This window comes from Mercenaria mercenaria, chromosome 12 (assembly GCF_021730395.1).
Source record: "Mercenaria mercenaria strain notata chromosome 12, MADL_Memer_1, whole genome shotgun sequence".
Lineage (NCBI taxonomy): Eukaryota > Metazoa > Mollusca > Bivalvia > Venerida > Veneridae > Mercenaria > Mercenaria mercenaria.
The window spans coordinates 15149145-15167512 of NC_069372.1; the positions used below are offsets into that span (position 1 = coordinate 15149145).

The 18368-nt window shown below is 35.1% G+C and overlaps 1 protein-coding gene across 1 annotated transcript in view; it reads left to right on the plus strand.

Moving 5' to 3' along the window:
• Positions 1-18368, plus strand: part of LOC123533079 (neurofibromin-like) — a 111929-nt gene that overhangs the window by 15992 nt on the left and 77569 nt on the right. Inside the window, exons 3-13 of the mRNA XM_053520449.1 lie at positions 1349-1432; positions 4099-4167; positions 4463-4581; positions 5617-5723; positions 6257-6327; positions 8733-8808; positions 9148-9254; positions 9535-9600; positions 10098-10277; positions 10572-10784; positions 17704-17853. Coding sequence (XP_053376424.1) covers positions 1349-1432; positions 4099-4167; positions 4463-4581; positions 5617-5723; positions 6257-6327; positions 8733-8808; positions 9148-9254; positions 9535-9600; positions 10098-10277; positions 10572-10784; positions 17704-17853 — 1242 coding nt within the window. The remainder of the gene's footprint in view (positions 1-1348; positions 1433-4098; positions 4168-4462; positions 4582-5616; positions 5724-6256; positions 6328-8732; positions 8809-9147; positions 9255-9534; positions 9601-10097; positions 10278-10571; positions 10785-17703; positions 17854-18368) is intronic.

Here is an 18368-nt window from a genome sequence, read left to right on the forward strand (position 1 = left end):
GTGAGCGACCAAGGGCCATCTTGGCCCTCATGTTTTAAATAGGAAAAGAAACTCCAGAAAACATGACAAGACTCTTTAAAACAGACATTGAAATTTGTGAAATAGCCATGCATCAACTGATGTTTATAAAGAGTACGGCTTTTGTGAATGATGTCTGTAAAAATAATATTTATATGCCTGGAAAAATATACACATTTAAACTTAACACAAATTGTTAAAATTAAGAAATTGCAACATTAAGTGGGAATGTGGACAAAATATAGTATTCATATGTATGAAAATATGTGCCTGAAGTTCTATGGCCATCATAGGAATGTACTAGGAATAGTAAACTACTGATATACTGTGCATTGGTACCTCAAAATAATGTATGAAATTATACCCTACACACATTGAATACTCTTTTTTAGCTCATCTGATTTTTTGAAAAAAAATGATGAGTTATTGTCATCACTTGAGCGGTTGTCGGCGTCGGTGTCGGCGTCGGCGTCTGCGTCGGCGTCTGCGTCGGCGTTGCCTGGTTAAGTTTTATGTTTAGGTCAGCTTTTCTCCTAAACTATCAAAGCTATTGCTTTGAAACTTGGAAGACTTGTTCACCATCATAAGCTGACCCTGTATAGCAAGAAACATAACTCCATCTTGCTTTTTGCAAGATTTATGGCCCCTTTTGTACTTAGAAAATATCAGATTTCTTGGTTAAGTTTTATGTTTAGGTCAACTTTTCTCCTAAACTATCAAAGCTATTGCTTTGAAACTTGGAATACTTGTTCACCATCATAAGCAGACCCTGTACATCAAGAAACATAACTCCATCTTGCTTTTTGCAAGAATTATTGCCCCTTTTGGACTTAGAAAATCAGTTTTCTTGGTTAGTTTTATGTTTAGGTCAGCTTTTATCCTAAACTATCAAAGCTATTGCTTTGAAACTTGCAACACTTGTTCACCATCATAAGCTGATCCTGTACAGCAAGCAACATAACTCCATCCTGCTTTTTGCAATAATTATTGCCCCTTTTGGACTTAGAAAATCATTTTCTTGGTTGAGTATTATGTTTAAGGCAACTTTTCTCATAAACAATCAAAGCTATTGCTTTAAAACTTGCAACAGTTTTTCACAATCATAAGTGGACACTGTACATCAAGAAACATAACTCTATCCTGCTTTTTGCAAGAATGATGGCCCTTTTTAGACTTAGAAAATCATGGGTAGGACAATATTTCTATTATACAAAAAAAATCAGATGAGCGTCAGCACCCGCAAGGCGGTGCTCTTGTTTTATCTGTTCCTTTCCTGTTAAATACTTGTTATATGCAAAGTATGTGAAAACCTGTTTGCTGTATATTTCAGAGAATCATTGGTCAGGAGGCAGAGCGTAACTATTTTGAGTCCCAGCTTATTATTCTAGACACCCTGGTCAAAGTTCTCAACTCTGTAAGTTATCACTTCCCATTTTCTATGTGATAAATGTTATTATACAACTTTACGAGGCTGTTAGCGAGAAGCATTTTTGTTACAGTACTAGTTTACCAGGCTGTTCAAATGATATTATACAAGTTTACGAGACTGTTAGCGAGAAGCGTTAAGTTGTCAGCGTGAAATGTTATTATACAACTTGACGAGGCTGTTAGCGAGAAGCCTTATTGTACTATAGTTTACAAGGCTATTTACAAGTTTACGAGACTGTTAGCGAGAAGTGTTAAGGTGTCAGCCTGAAATGTTATTATACAAGTTTACGAGACTGTTAACGAGAATGGTTATTGTGCAAGTTTAGTTGTCAGCAAGAAACGTTGCTCTACAAGTTTACCTTGGTCACCAGACTCACATTATTCTCAGCAGCATTAAATAGCTCAAGTAAAGCTTGGTTCTTGTCAAAAACAGATAGAGGCTAACCATCATGTCTTTGAAGTTAAGTTTCAGCTGTTTATACCTGTAAACTTTAATTCAATTTCACAATAGTTAATATGAACAAAACAGAAATCAAAATCCATATTGCACGAGGTGGAAATCTGATTCTGTATTTTACCTTTGACTGAACTACATTCATTAATATTCATGACCTACTGTAAAATCATTTAATTTCGTGGTTTTGGTCAAAACGGCAATTTTGTGGGGATATAAATTCATGGATTTCAACTTTTGAACATAAAATAAATGGGAATTTTACTTGTTCATTGTCATTAAATTTCGTGGAGTGACTCTACCTCGATATCCACGAAAATTATTCCCTAACGAAAACTAATGATTTCACAGTATTAAATGAATGATACTTTTGGTTCAGAGGACTTTTGAGTATTAAACGGCTAAAATTCAAGTGATTTTAACAGATGTGCATGTATTTGGATCAGGTCTGGCAAAACAGACTGAATTAGAATGCAAGATCTCAGATCAAGATATCTGTTATAACCATATTTTATCTAATGTTCGAAAATTTCTGTATTTGAAATGCATGCTAGTTAGACCTTGTAAAGGCATTATAAAGATACAGAAAGTCTGTTAAAGAAGAATGATGCAAACAAAAATGTTGTAATTAAATTCTTTAATCATAATCCAAGTTTTCATTAGTGTGTGAGTATGCAGAACTAACATATATTTGTTAGCTCGACTATTCAAAGAATAGTCTAGCTATTCTACTCACCCTGGCGTCAGCGTCGGCATCACACCTTGGTTAAGTTTTTGCATGCAAGTACATACAGCCATCAATTAAAGGCATATAGCTTTGAAACTTATTTTGGTTGAAACTAAATTTTGGTTAAAGTTTTACATGCAAGTTACTATCTCCAAAACTAATGCAGATATTGATTTGAAACTTCACATGTGTCTTCGGGGTTATAAAACTAGTTGATAGCAGCAAGTCCCATAACTCTGATTTTCATTTTGGCCAAATTATGCCCCCTTTTGGACTTAGAAAATTCTGGTTAAAGTTTTGCGTGCAAGTACATACAGCTATTTCTAAAAGGCATATAGATTTGAAACTTATTTTTTCTTTTTCTAGATCAATTACCAACCTCACTGGGTCAACACCCATAACTCTGACATATATTTTGAGCAAATTATGCCCCCTTTTAGACTTAGAAAATTTTGGTTAAAGTTTTACATGCAAGTTATTATCTCCAAAACTAATGCAGATATTGATTTGAAAAATCACATGTGTCTTCGGGGTTATAAAACTAGTTGATAGCAGCAAGTCCCATAACTCTGACCTTCATTTTGGCCAAATTATGCCCCCTTTTGGACTTAGAAAATTCTGGTTAAAGTTTTGCGTGCAAGTACATACAGCTATTTCTAAAAGGCATATAGCTTTGAAACTTATTTTTTCTTTTTCTAGATCAATTACCAACCTCACTGGGTCAACACCCATAACTCTGACATGTTTTTTGAGCAAATTATGCCCCCTTTTAGACTTAGAAAATTTTGGTTGAAGTTTTACATGCAAGTTATTATCTCCAAAACTAATGCAGATATTGATTTGAAACTTCACATGGGGTTATAAAACTAGTTGATAGCAGCAAGTCCCATAACTCTGACCTTCATTTTGGCCAAATTATGCCCCCTTTTGGACTTAGCAAATTCTGGTTAAAGTTTTGCGTGCAAGTACATACAGCTATTACTAAAATGCATATAGATTTGAAACTTATTTTTTCTTTTTCAAGATCAATTACTAACCTCACAGGATCAAGTTCCATAACTCTGACATGTATTTTGGGCAAATTATGCCCCCTTTTGGACTTTGAAAATTCTGGTTTAAGTTTTACATGCGAGTTTCTATCTCCAAAACTAATGCAGATATTGAATTGAAACTTCACATGTGCCTTAGGGGTTATAAAACTACCGGTAGTTGATAGCAGCAAGTCCCATAACTGATATGCATTTTGGTCAAATTATTCCCCCTTTTGAATTTAAAACTCTTTTGATATTTAACCTGTTTAGGTAATATTATCCTGCCTCTGGGACAATATTTCGAATAGCCGAGCTTGGCTGTGTTACGGACAGCTCTTGTTTTGTTTGCAAAAATTTCTTTACAAGGGTTTTACAATAAAACTGATCTTCAGTGAAGTATTGATAATTTTGTAAATGTTTTAAATTTCATTAAATTTCAGCAACCAAAAGATACATCAAGACTGGATGAGGCTATCTATGTTAAACTCCTGCTGCCAGAAATATGTAAGGTAAATCACTTTCTGCCAATTTAGATTCATCATATACAGAATATATTTTTAATCCCACAAACGAAGTTTCAGGAGGTTGTGAGTGGAGGTTGGAGGAGGGTGTTGGGGATGGGGGTACATTTAAAGAAGAATAGGAGTCTTTTTGGTTGGCTGGCAAGTTGCAGTTACGTGCTTGATACAAAAAAATTATTCAGTATTGTGGGGGGTAGTAATCACATTCAATGATAGCTCTAGTTTTGTTCTGTGATAGCTTTAATTATTTTGTTATATTGCAATGTTGTATATATGTTTACAGTTCCTGAACCTACAGTCAGACACGCCATATGTTCTACAGCTCAAGAGTTTGGCATCGAAGGTCCTGTTTGCTCTCAGTCTTAATGCCTTTAATGCAGTCTTCAGCAGGATATCAGCTAGGTATTCCTTACACACAATAACAAATACTGCAGGGTCTAAATAAAGTATTTTATTATATGTTAGATGGTGAAATACTGCATTTTATCAGTCAGATATAATCCATATCACTGACTTTATATCTCTTGCATTCTAAACGGCTGTGCTTTGTTCTGTATGTTATAGTTCTTGATTCAAATAATGTTACTTGACTAGAATATCATAATGCTTTTCCTCAGATGTTGTTGAATTGAAATTGAACTTTATGTTGTTTTCGTCACAAGAGGTCTGAAGTAGTTTTCGTTACGCTTGTCTGTTTCCAAGGCTGAGATTTAAAATTTTTGCAGAATGCAAATTGTGATGTAAACATGATAAATACGCAGAAAATAACAACAAAATTTGTTTCGAGTGAATATGGAATATCTCTCGCCTCGAAGTGAGACAAATTTCTAATTTTCGCTTATGCAATGCCCTCGTGAAAATATATAAAGTATGTCACTTGTTAATGAGATTTATTCCATATTGGCTCAAAAACAAAATTAATGTCCTCTATAAAATATATGTTTGATAAGATTTTATTGAATTATCACTGTTCTCTGCATAAAACTTGACTTCTGGCATATGTTACTTAGAAATACGTGTACTTCAGAGTAAATGGATGGGATTATAAGATTATTGGTTTCATTTGTTTCAAAGTTTAATGTAAAATATAAGGCAAGCTCAGATACATAATAATTTTGTTGTTGCAGCTTATACTGTGAAATCATTTAAATTCGCTGGCATGAAATTTCGCGCAAATGTGAAAAAGGACTGTTTCGTGCGGGCTTTAATTCGCGCATTTTCAATTTATAAATGAAAAAATAAAATTAAAAAATAATATTAGCGCGGTCTTAAATTCGCGCATCGGTTCTAGCGCGAAATACGCGAAAATTCATCCTAAGTGAATAAAAATGATTTCACAGTATTTATTGATTACAATTTTCCTATTAAGTGGTAAATAGTGACACATATTGTAGTGTCTTGGTCAAAGAACTAAAATTCGACATTTTCACTTGGTAGGTTGATGACGTTGTCTACGTGTAGTGAAGATCAGTCGGACTTGTCGGACCTTGAGCTGATACAGCATCTAAACGTGGATGTTACACGACTCACCAAGCTACTCAGTGGTAGGTTTTATACAAAATGATCATTTTCCAAATGTGCCATTTATTTAACATGATTATTTGTACATATGATACAGAGATAGGAGTTTCTGTTCCTCCTCAAGTCTTTATATTGTTACTTAACACTTAGTATTAAAATTAGTGAAATTCGTTCAAATGTTTTAGTTAGACCACAGACATGATAGATATCTTGTTTGAGCGTAAGTCATGACAGTAATATACTGTATATTTCCTAATTAATCCCCCCTCCCTTATAATTGTTAAAATTCTTTCATTATATGTTAGATTAATAGTTGATATTTACCCAAAAAAATGTAGAAGAAAAGCGTTTAGTGTCTTCATAAATGCCCCACTTTTGCATAATGTATAGGCTCCGAGAGCATTAGTAAGGGAATATATGCTACATAGTATTCAATACATTGTATATGCTACAAGTTATTCCTTAGCCTGTAGTGTATGTGAAAAAAAAATTGAAATTAAAAAATACACTGTTCGTATTTTGATCAGCTTCACTGCATTACCTTTTTGTATTACAGATGTGGTGTCCAAGTTTCGTCTAGTGAAATCCAAACAGGTTATATCTGCTTTGGCACATAACCTTGAAAAGGTAATTTTACATTTTCATCTTCAATTCTTCGATAAAGAGTTCAACAGGTTTGAAATGATTGACATCTCACATCCTCGTACAACAGCGACACTGGTGATTTCCAGAAAGAATGATGAGTTATCATTACTATTTTCTAACAGACTGTAAAGTGTTGGTTATTCTGGAGTAAAGAGTGTGTTAATCAGGAGTAAAGTGTGGGTTATTCAAAAGTAAAGTGTGTGTTAATCAGGAGTAAAGTGTGGGTTATTCAGAAGTAAAGTGTGTGTTAATCAGGAGTAAAGTGTGGGTTATGCAGAAGTAAAGTGTGTGTTAATCAGGAGTAAAGAGTGGGTTATTCAGAAGTAAAGTGTGTGTTAATCAGGAGTAAAGAGTGTGTTAATCAGGAGTAAAGAGTGGGTTATTCAGAAGTAAAATGTGTGTTAATCAGGAGTAAAGAGTGTGTTAATCAGGAGTAAAGAGTGGGTTATTAGGGAGTTATGTGTGTGTTGTTCGGTAGTAAAGAATGTGTTATCCAGGAGTAAAGTGTGTGTTATTCTGAGTAAAACTTTTGTTATTCTGGAATAAAGTTTGTGTTACTCAAGAGTAAAATGTGTGTTACTAGGGAGTTAAGTGTGTGTTGTTGTGCCCCCCCATGAGTGGTGGGGGCATATAGATTTGGTCTTGTCCATCAGTCCGTCCGTCCGAGCTCACATTTGCATACTTAGGTGGCTATAGGAACAATAGGCAACTGTTCTTTTTCTTTGATGTCATTCATTCCGTAAGGCTTTTATGTGGCTATTTTTCTCTTATGTGGCTAAAAGAACAATAGAGAGAACAAAAGAGTAGCCACATAAGTATCCATATGTAGAAACGTCCATCCGTCCGTCCTTCCATCCGTCCGTCCATCCGAAGTTCGTGACGCGCCTAGCTCGAAAAGTATATGATATAAATTGATGAAACCTTGCAGCATGAGTCTTTATCATGATATGAACTTGCGCACCTCCTATTTTTCCTCTGGCTCCTCCCCCTATTTTCAGAGTTATGGCCCCTGAAATAGTCAAAAATGCACATTTTTACCTTGTGACACGCCTAGCTCAAAAAGTATTTGATATAGATTCATGAAACCTTGCATGAGTCTTAATCATGATATGAACTTGCACACCTCCTATTTTTCATCTGGCTCCACCCCCTATTTTCAGAGTTATGGCCCCTGAAATAGTCAAAAATGCACATTTTTACCTTGTGACACGGCTAGCTTAAAAAGTATTTGATATAGATTCATGAAACCTTGCATGAGTCTTAATCATGATATGAACTTGCGCACCTCCTATTTTCCATCTGGCTCCACCCTCTATTTTCAGAGTTATGTCCCATGAAATAGTCAAAAATGCACATTTACACCTTGTGACATGTCTAGCTCAAAAAGTATTTGATATGGATTCATGAAACCTTGCATTATTCTTAATCATGATATGAACTTGTGCACCTCCTATTTTTCATCTGGCTCTGCCCCCTATTTTCAGAGTTATGGCCCCTGAAATAGTCAAAAATGCACATTTTTACCTAATTATGTGCCTAGCTCAAAAGTATTAGATGTAAATTCAGGAAACCTTGCAGGAGTCTTTATCGTGATGTGACCTAGCACACTTGGCATTCTTCTTGAGAATCTTAGCTCTTATTACAGAGTTATGGCCCTTGAAATAACCAAAATAGTGGATTTTTTGTTTGTGATGCTCATAGCTCAAAAGTAATGAAGTCTTTGCATAAAATGTTTGTTGAGGCTTTACCCCATTAAGACTGCAAACATTTGAATTATTGCCCCTTATTTGTGACAAATGTACCAGTGGGGGGCACACCCTGTGTCCTACAGACACATTCTAGTTCTGAATTAAAATGTTTCTTATTCAAGAGTAAAGTGTGTGTTGTTCAATAGTAAACTGTTCGGGAGTAATGTGTGTGTTATTCAGGAGAAAAGTGTGTGTTGTTCAATAGTAAACTGTTCGGGAGTAATGTGTGTGTTATTCAGGAGAAAAGTGTGTGTTGTTCAATAGTAAACTGTTCGGGAGTAATGTGTGTGTTATTCAGGAGAAAAGTGTGTGTTGTTCAATAGTAAACTGTTCGGGAGTAATGTGTGTGTTATTCAGGAGAAAAGTGTGTGTTGTTCAGGAATAAAATGGAAAAGTGTTGCGTGGTAGTAAAGTGTTTTATTCAGGAATAGTGTGTGTGTTATTCAGGGAGTGTCGTTTAGTGTTAAGTGAATGTTATTCAGGAGTAAAGGATGTGTCATTTAAGAGTAAAATGAGTGTTATTCAGGAGTAAAGAGTGTGCTATTTAGGATTAAAGAGTGTTTTATTGAGAAGTTTTTACTTGTTTCTGTATGTTACAATGCTGCACTATATTTTACAATACTGCACTGTATGTTACAGGCAATATGGAATTGGATGGACAACTACCCTGAGGAGTTCACAGACTTACAGAAACAACCTAATGAAGAACTTCAAGGTAATTGGACAGTTTTCCTGAACCATTCTTTTCCTGTTTAGTCATGGATGTAAGATGGCTTTTAAATCACTCTTCTTAGTTTCTTGAAAATGTGAAAGATTCCGAAAATTTTAAATGAGTAAATTTACATAAAGAATTATAGAGAAAATATACACATTTATGGAATGAAAAGGTAAGATGACTAAATGGGACCACCCTTTTGACTTAATTTTGACATATGTTCCATTTAGTTATTTGTAATCATGCTAACTAGAAGTTTTTCCACAAAGTATGATCAATAAGGAAACACAGTAGAATGTAAGGTTAACTTACAGAGAGATATGATAATGTATATTACAGATTGTTGTGACAAGCTGTTTGAGCAGTACCTGTCCTACATGGAAAACTCTACAAAGAGAAAGGCCTCTGTGTGGCCTTTTCAAATGATGCTGCTCATTCTGTGTCCAGTAAGTATTCTTAATGTACATTAAATTTATTTGACTTTTGGGGGTAAAAAATTTGGTGGTTTGGGCCAATATACGCTTTTTTTTTAAGTTTAAACCTTTTTCTCTTTATTAAGGCTGTTGAAATAATTCAATTATGTGACACATTGCTTATATATTTGGAAGCAGCTCTCCTTATTTAAGTCATAAAATAGACACTTTGTAGTTTACACATAGATGAATGGTAAAACATTGAGTACTGTGTAGTGTCTGAAGAATAATGAGTAACATTTTATGATTGCAGAAAATTTTGGAGGAGATAAACAATGCAGATGGTGGAGCCCCTTGTTCACCCCAACATCTTAAAAAGGTAAATTGTTTCATTTTGTATCTAAAGAGCCCTCAGTTCGCAACGAGGTACAGACATTTCAGAAGATTGGTTTCATTTAACATAGGTTATAGTGTACAATTAGGAATTAATTTGTTTATTTGTAGCTTGTTGCTTACTTAGTAGAATCTTTTAGAAAACTATTCAGTTGGTGAATAGAAGGTCAGAGATGAGTTCTGCCCAGGTACTCAGCAGTGCTTAAGTAATGTCTAGCCGGAACTACTTTTGCTTTCTTCCACAGTTAATGCTGGAAAATTCGCCATACAACCTGAGCTGTGCCAGTGTGACTTAAAACTCAGCAGAATAAGTTATAAATTGGCTGTGGATGTAAATTAAAGTTTATATGGACAAAAGAAAATGTTTGTTAGCAACTGAAATTTTTGAAGTGTGTCCTTTTGCCTTGTTTTGGTAGTCCATATGATTGTTACTGATGCTATGTCTTCTTTAAAGTGTGAAAGAAGACTGTTTGTGTTTTCCAGAAACATTTTATTGATGAGGTGAAGAAGACAATTGCAAACCATCATAGTTGTCATAAATCGTTGGCAGAGGGTGCGGCAGTCACATGCGTTCGTCTGTGTAAGGCGTCTACATACATCAGCATTCATGATAGACTCAACGTTCTCTTCAGTTTAGTGCAGTCTGTGATAGGAGATCTTAAGGTACGTTTAACTGTTTGATGAAATATTCAGATAAAGAATCCAGATGTTTATTTACTCAACAAGGTGTTCAGAAAATTTAACATACCCAGAGGCATACCCGTTCAAAAACTGCATTGACGTAATTCAGAATTAATAAAAAAAAAATGAAATATTCTAGAAAGAATTCATGTATACTGATTGATATAGGAAATACATAAAATTTTGATAAATTAAGGCCCAGAACTATAAGAACTCATGAAATGGTATTATTTTTCATCCAGATAAACTGTAACATCTTGTGTTCTTCTATTTCAGTCCTTGTTATTCAACCCACCACCAAACAGTAAGACATTTACCCGAGGTCAGAGTATTGTGGGACAGGATTTGGATCTATATATAGATTGTTTTGTTTCGTGTTTTCGGATCACCCCACACAATAATGATGTTCTGAAGGTCTGTCTCAATCCACACTCTCCTCCCATATATCATTTTGTGCTGGTCAATGCATTACACAGAATTATTACACAGGTAAGGTAAAATATTACAATAGTTCAGCCGTTTCATCCATTTTAGCCCGCTTCATTTTTCCGAATATTTGCATTGCATAGCACCTAAAATTGCATTGTATCATAGAAAGGCCTAAAAAAAAAATATGTTTGTTTCCTGTAACCCGACCGACCGTAAGTTTTTACCGCCGACCGCAATTTTTTTATGGGCTGAAATTCGAGATTCTGATCATATCTTTATTGATTATAGGGATAATTTAGTTGCATCCGACCTCGTCGCGCATAGTCACGAACGTTCCTGGTTCTGTCGACATGAAACAACATGGCGAAAAGCCTGTTTGTCGGTAGACTCGAGGTTCCGGGTTTTCACCCGCGAAAATCGAAAAGTTTTCTTTGATGCATATCGAGTTCAAAAGTTCTGCCCCTAGTCAATCAAAATCTCGGTGAATTTCAATACTGTTCGCCGCCACAAGCGGAAGTATGGCAGTAGGCGGAGCGTCATATACTAATTAGCTACTGACAGATGTCAATCACGCCACGCGCTGACTGACACGTGGTTATCTCGCGGTTTGTATTTAGTACTTCATTATGAAAGGTGTTTATTGATCAAGGTGTAAACGTTAATTGATAAACAATTCGTAGAAGAGCAGTCTATTATCATGTTTGTACCACTTGTTCAGGGGTCACGCTGTCGGTTGCACTTGAGCCATTTGCGACAAAAGATTAATTGTGGCCCCGAAAATCTCTAATTGGCAAAAACGGCCCGAAGCTATGTCTGTCTGCAAAACTATGAACTTTGCCTGTTACACAATGTTTACTGAACGAAAGGAATCACTGTAGAAAAAAAACTTGTATGAACAACATCTGTTATTGAAAGGCGGGAGCAAATTTTCAACAATTTTATTTGATTAGTAATTTAATTTATACAGGCCTCGACCTTAGCGGTGGACCGTTGGACCGGCGCAACCAAAATCGGCAGGTCCGCTATCAAAAGTTGGGTAGACCGACTGTCAACCAATTTTCAGTCACGGTCTGCAAATAAAATAAAACCCTTAAAAGTGGAAAAATAGGGGTGATGGGGGTGGGGGATCGTACCCATATCGGCGAATTCACAAAACGAAAGTTGATTTTGCCTTAGTACGGCATTCTACAGTTATAAGCATTGGCGAGTTTATGGGCTATATTCATAGACAGAACTCCAACACCACTCATTGAGTATACTCAAATAAATTGCCGAACGGTCACATCTTCACTCAGGAAAGATTCCATTTGTATTCATAAAGGTGAGTGACAGTCGAGTCAACTCCCAAGAGTGAGTGACTGTTAAGGGAGGTCCTGGGGACCGTTGAGTGTTTCTCAAGGTCTCATAATGTAAGTTTAGATGATAAATTTACAATATTTAATTAATTTGAAGGTAAGATAACAGTGTCATTTAAAAGGGAAAGTTCATATTTGTGCAAGGTATTTTGGAAAAAATATATTTAGTTCTTTTTTTAAATACATGTTGTTGAGGACGACGAAAACGTAAAATTACCCAACAAATAAAAAGACTGTTGAATTAATAAAAACGGTTAAAGATAGATACAGGAAATCAAATATACATCTACTAAACCTAATCTGACGGGGCTCATCAGTCACTCTCAGAAACACACGTCTTAGTAACTAATATTTACATTTCACAACCCTAGATATCGGTTATTTTTTCTTCAGTAATTCATACTGAAAAAATATAACAATTTAATGTCATGAAGAACCCATCATTACGGAAACATTTATTTTATAAAAGATATGAGCCGCGCCATGAGAAAACCAACATAGTACGTTTGCTGTCTGGTCAGGATCTATGCTGAGAATAGAGAAACTATTAGCGAACCGCATGGATCATGACCTGACTGCGCCGATGCGCAGGCTGGTCTGGATCCATGCTGGTGGCAAATTCATCAGTCAATCCAAAAAAACACACGTCCTAGTAACAAATATTTACAAGCCTAGATATCTGAAAATTCATACTGAAAAATATAAATATTTCCCTCCGACTTAATGTGTCATTAAAAAAAACAATATTCACCAAATCTCATTCGAAAACATTTATTTCACAAATGATATATATGTAATGATTGGAATTTACGTGGAATGGCTTTCGGAAACACCAACAGTTAAAGGCACGAGTATTATTCAGTTGTAATAAAATCTCAATACAGCGGGAAAAAAACTCATGTATTTTTAAGTATAAATTTTATTCTACTAACATGACTAATAATACTAATATTAATACGTTATATAAAACAAATAGACGGACGGACAAACATTCAGACAGGCAATAAAACGACAACTTCCGACTTGGCAAATAGATCTGCAAAAATAACGATTAACACTTTTGCATACCTTTGATGTTATTGTCATATATACCGTTATAATCCTATAAATATATTGTGTACAATGAAACCAATACTTGAGTTACCCTTCCGAAAGTTAAGATTGAGTGGGATTTATGAATATGACATTCGACTTCCACTCACACTCCCGCAAGGTCTACTCGAGGCCTACTTGAGTGATACTTACCCAAGTTTGAGTCAAGTGTGAGTTTGAGTGGCGACTATGAATATGGTCCAAAGTCAGGATAGCACGAATGGACTACTCCACCGATCGGTGAGTGGTTTTTACGTGGTAACTTTACCAAATTGAGTAATTACATCAGGCAAAATTACCTGGATGACTGGAATGTACCCGCGAATCGTAAAAATATCAAAACATCATGCTGTAATTTTCCATTCCACAAGCACGTGCGCCCTACGTAATACTTAATTTACATCGCAGTTACTTTTGACACAAAAAACGCGCGTAGTGCATTCATTTTTGAGTCGGCTAAACGATGAAATCGTTTTGACGAGTCCTTGCTATCCAGCGATTCTCTAAGTCTAAATGGACCAAATAACACAGTGAAGGGATGTAGTTCCATTAGATTTCTCAAACTTTAAACAGTTCACTGCATGAATGAAGTTAAGTTGTGTGAATTCCCTTTGCTATGACCAATATACGATATAATCTGTCATATTTATGACTTGTAATTGTGCAATACTCGAATGTAACTCATTAAGCATAAATGTGCATTTTATGAATTGCGCAGGCTTACAAAGCTTGCGTAACATCCAGCGAAAGACAAAAAATAGTTCCTGGACAGGGCTCCTGATAAGATGCGTATTAGCGTAAATTACGTATAGAAATAATGCAAATACGCATGTCTAATAATTTCTAAGCGTATAAAAACGTATATAAAATTACAGAAATGCACACAATGCTTTTTTAAAAACAAAATCTGAATCGTCTGGCTGCGTTAGGTAACATAGCCGATCCCGATCAGCCTTAATTCTCCCACATTGAACGTATACACGCATCGTATGATTTCTATAAACTTTGCGTGGGTTTCTACACACACACATGAATTTTGCAGTCAGTAAACGGATAAATTATCGGAAGAAGAAGCTCTTACTGGTTTGTTTAGTTACTACAGATATTAAAAATGATTTTAATTCTTATTTTTCGAGAAATAAACAAATCGGCGAAATATTAAATTGTATTTTCTTGTAGTTTTTGAAATCGAAAGTAGATCGTCTATGTTAGAGTGCTTTGACGAAACGAAACAATTTTTTTTATGAAATGATTTAAATAATTTCACCGTAAACTTCAAGGTCAGATACTGCCAATTGCTGCTAAACTGTCTTCATATCATCACAATTTGTAAAACATATTGTTGAAACTGGAGCTTTTGGCGGTATAAAAGAAAGTGTAATCATATCCGGATATAATATTTTGGGTAAATATCGAGCTGTGTTATGAAATTTAAACATTAAAGTAACAGACATGATAGATATTATTGTAACAGAAATGATTCTAGAATTTACTTATGAAGTGACAGTCATTCATACTTTGAATATTGTAATACTAAATAGAATCTAGAGGTAATATTTAGAAATTGAAACATAAAATTTTCTGTTAGAAATCGCAACAAAGGCTGTATCAAGAGTCTACATTTTCAAAATTTCCTTGTGGTGATACCCCAAACCCTAATTGCAGGAGGGGTATCCTCCCACACCCTCCCCCCATATTGCCACTTTACAGTTTGATACATTTGCCCTTTTACCACCTGCCACAATGCCCATTTCAAAATCTGACTGCAGTTCAAAGCGGGAAGGAACACCCCTCCCCAAACCCACCCTGCTACCGACCACGTGAAAATGGCTCAAACATTTTTTCAGCCCAGTCTGGGCCTGTCTGTCTACATGAATCAAAACGGATAATTGAAAGTACATAGACTTGGGGACTACTGACATGGTTTTGAAGGGGTTAACAGGTCTGAAATAGAATAAATGATGGTTTTAACTAAAAAAGAACTGCATTTATTAATATTGGTTATCTTTTCCGAAATTGGTAGCTAGTCCGAGTAACTTCTCTTAGTTTCGAATGCGAAATTTTCCTGTCAGTGTAAACATTCATGACACTATATATTGACACTCAGCAACATTTACATATCTTTAAATGCAAAAGTAAGTATACTTTAAATTCACATCCCTTTTAATATGATTGAACAATACCTAGCGTGTGACACGGTTATTGCCAGGCCCCTTATCTGTAAAATATCTGAACAGTTCTTTCGTCCATCCGTTACAAATTGTATGTGGCAATCCGCGCTATAAAATTTCAATATATAAATTTTCATATTCAAATTTTATCATGTGCGAATATATACCAGCCGATAATTGCCTGTTTTGGTAATGCCGGAGGCAAATGTTTACTGGAAAAATATTTATAGTCATGGGCAGTATCTTAGTGTCACCTGTCAAATTGTAGTTTGTACTTTCAACATTTTTATTTTTGCGAACCACTCTTCAATTTTAGAGAAATATATTGGGTTTAAATACTTGTATAATGTCAATCAAAGTTTTACTAGGCATCGACTGAATGTCCATTTCATCTATTGTAACAAAATCTCTGTTCAGTTGGGGAAAAAACTAAAACCAAACTGAAACTGGTAGACTATAATCATTAGCCGACTCTCAGGCCCTTCAGGCCTTTGATTTAATATATTCGCTTCAGATATTCAACACTGCTTGAGAACTAATACAGTTTGAATTCTATAACAATTTTAATAAGATATCGACAGGAATGTAGGCAAAATTCTTTTAAAACGATCAAATTTTCATATAATGTTTTGTAAAATTTCAAACAGCGTGATCTTGATTATTTATTTCCTTTTTAAAGTAAATAAACGGTACATACTATGGTAATAAAATTCAGACTTTTGACCAGAAAGTACAAAAAACACAATTAAAAAATCTTAAATAATGAAAAAGTGGCAGCAATTTAAATACATGGAGTAAAACGATTTTTTGGCAAACAGATTTCTGTTAGCACGGCAGAATAGGTTACGTGACCTCATGAACGTAAATAGAAATGTGGTTTTAAAATGAGGCAGTATGATGTCGTTGCGATTTTTAATAAGTTTTAAATGAGTCTTCGTACATATATTTTTTGACACAACACTTTGTTAGATATTCTTCTCAAACAATAATGTAAATTTCTTGAGAGCAAATAGGTCAGTATCGTTCACGATCTGACACATTTACATGTCAGTTTATTCGGGATATTGCACATTCGCTTTTAAAAAATTAAAGAAAAAACTTTTTTACTGATTTCTTCTCAACAATTAAAGGAATCGAGAAAGTACGATCAGACAGTGATGTGTCACATGGCGCGAAAACATGACGTATTGCAATGACAATCTCGTGGAAACTATACCGCTTTGATCTCCACTGCAGATGCCACAATAACCGACACACTTCTTTTAGCTCTTTGAGGGGGTGTTAATTGATGATGAAAACGAGGTCAATTACTTAGTTTATCATCAGAATGATTACCGATAATTGTTGATGTTTTTTTTTTTCACTTTCAACACTGGTGCTGATTGTGTCCATATTTTGGGACACTTTTCAAAATAAATATTTTTCGGGATAACAGATTGCTACAGTCTTCCATTTTTAATTATTTAGAAATAAGTCCTGTTTCTTTGAGTCATATGAAGTTATGACGTCTACAGCATCACAATTTATGAGATAGAATTGGAGGTCCACTAAAGTCTGAGCAGGTCTACTAGATTTTAGCAGTTGGTGAACCTGCTGGCAACTGCTGAAGAAAGTTAAGGTTGAGGCCTGATTAGGCAGTTAATTGACGATAATAAGGTTACTAAACACTGAAATGTTCTGACACCTACTAAAAAAAAAATTAAAAAAAAAAAAAATTCCCTACCTACCGACCCCCATTTTTTTCAGCATGTTACAGGAAACAAACATATTTTTTTTTTATGCCAAATCTAATTTGTCTTTTGTTGATTTAACCAGTTGTGTAATCTATTAGCTTTAAGGTAGTGTAAGTATATACTTATTTAATGCCCTTCAGTAAGTTTGTTTTGCATGACATCAAAACTAAAATTTCAGAGTTTTTTTTCTTTCCGGTAGAAATTTCTGAAGACTATGGACAGACAGATTTTGTAATGAGTCATGCAATAATTTTTGTTTAAATGTGAAGGCCCTTGTGGTAGTTAAATGAGCCACGCCATGAGAAAACCAACATTGTGCATTTGTGACCAGCATGGATCCAGACCAGGTTGCACATCCACGCAGTCTGGTCAGGATCCATGCTGTTTGCTTTCAAAGCCTATTGCAATTAAGGAAACCGTTAGCAAACAGCATGGATCCTGACCAGACTGACTGATGCGCAGGCTGGTCTGGATCCATGCCTGTCACAAACGCACTATGTTCGTTTTCCCGTGACGTGGCTCAAATGTGAATTTTGTTAAAGTAAATTGTTTATGTTAGGATTTTAATCTGATATTCCTGCTCAGTGATATAATTCTTAATCATAGAGATACATGATTGTAATTACAGCGACGTTTGGCATGGTGGCCCAACATCAGTATAATATATGGAAAGGCTGCAGAGTTACGTAACATGTTTACAGATACACTCAATAAAGTTACCCAGGGAATGGGCACACACACAACTCAAAAACCTACTGGGGTAGGAGGGCTGCCATATGTAAGTATAACTATTACCTGTATTAAACACATCTGACTTTATACATTTTAGTACCTAGTTATTATATAGACTACAATGGCAGAATATTCCCAAGTGCCCATGAAAGTTTCTTAGCTGAAAAAATTGCTTAATACCATGAGGTTTGGCATGAGAGATATATTGTTAGCAAAAATTCAAATTCAGGCAGATTGAATACTTGGCCGTCTGAAGTATGAGTGTTGAGACATTTTAAACTTTGGATCCTGGGCCTGTAGCCATCTATGTTTTAAGTGTGGAATTTAGACTTTAAGGTGCAAGAAATTGAAATTTTGTTGTAGATTCCTTTGTAACAAATTTGTAATGTTGAAAGATTGCATAGCTTTCTGCTGTAGTGTATGCAATATTCATGCCAAATTTCATAAAATCTGTACAGTAGTTACAAATACAGGGCATTTTCATTTTACATTTTAGCATTTCAAAGTTTGAGACTTAAAACTGTTGGTGAGTATGGGCTTGGGTATCAATTACTTCCTGTA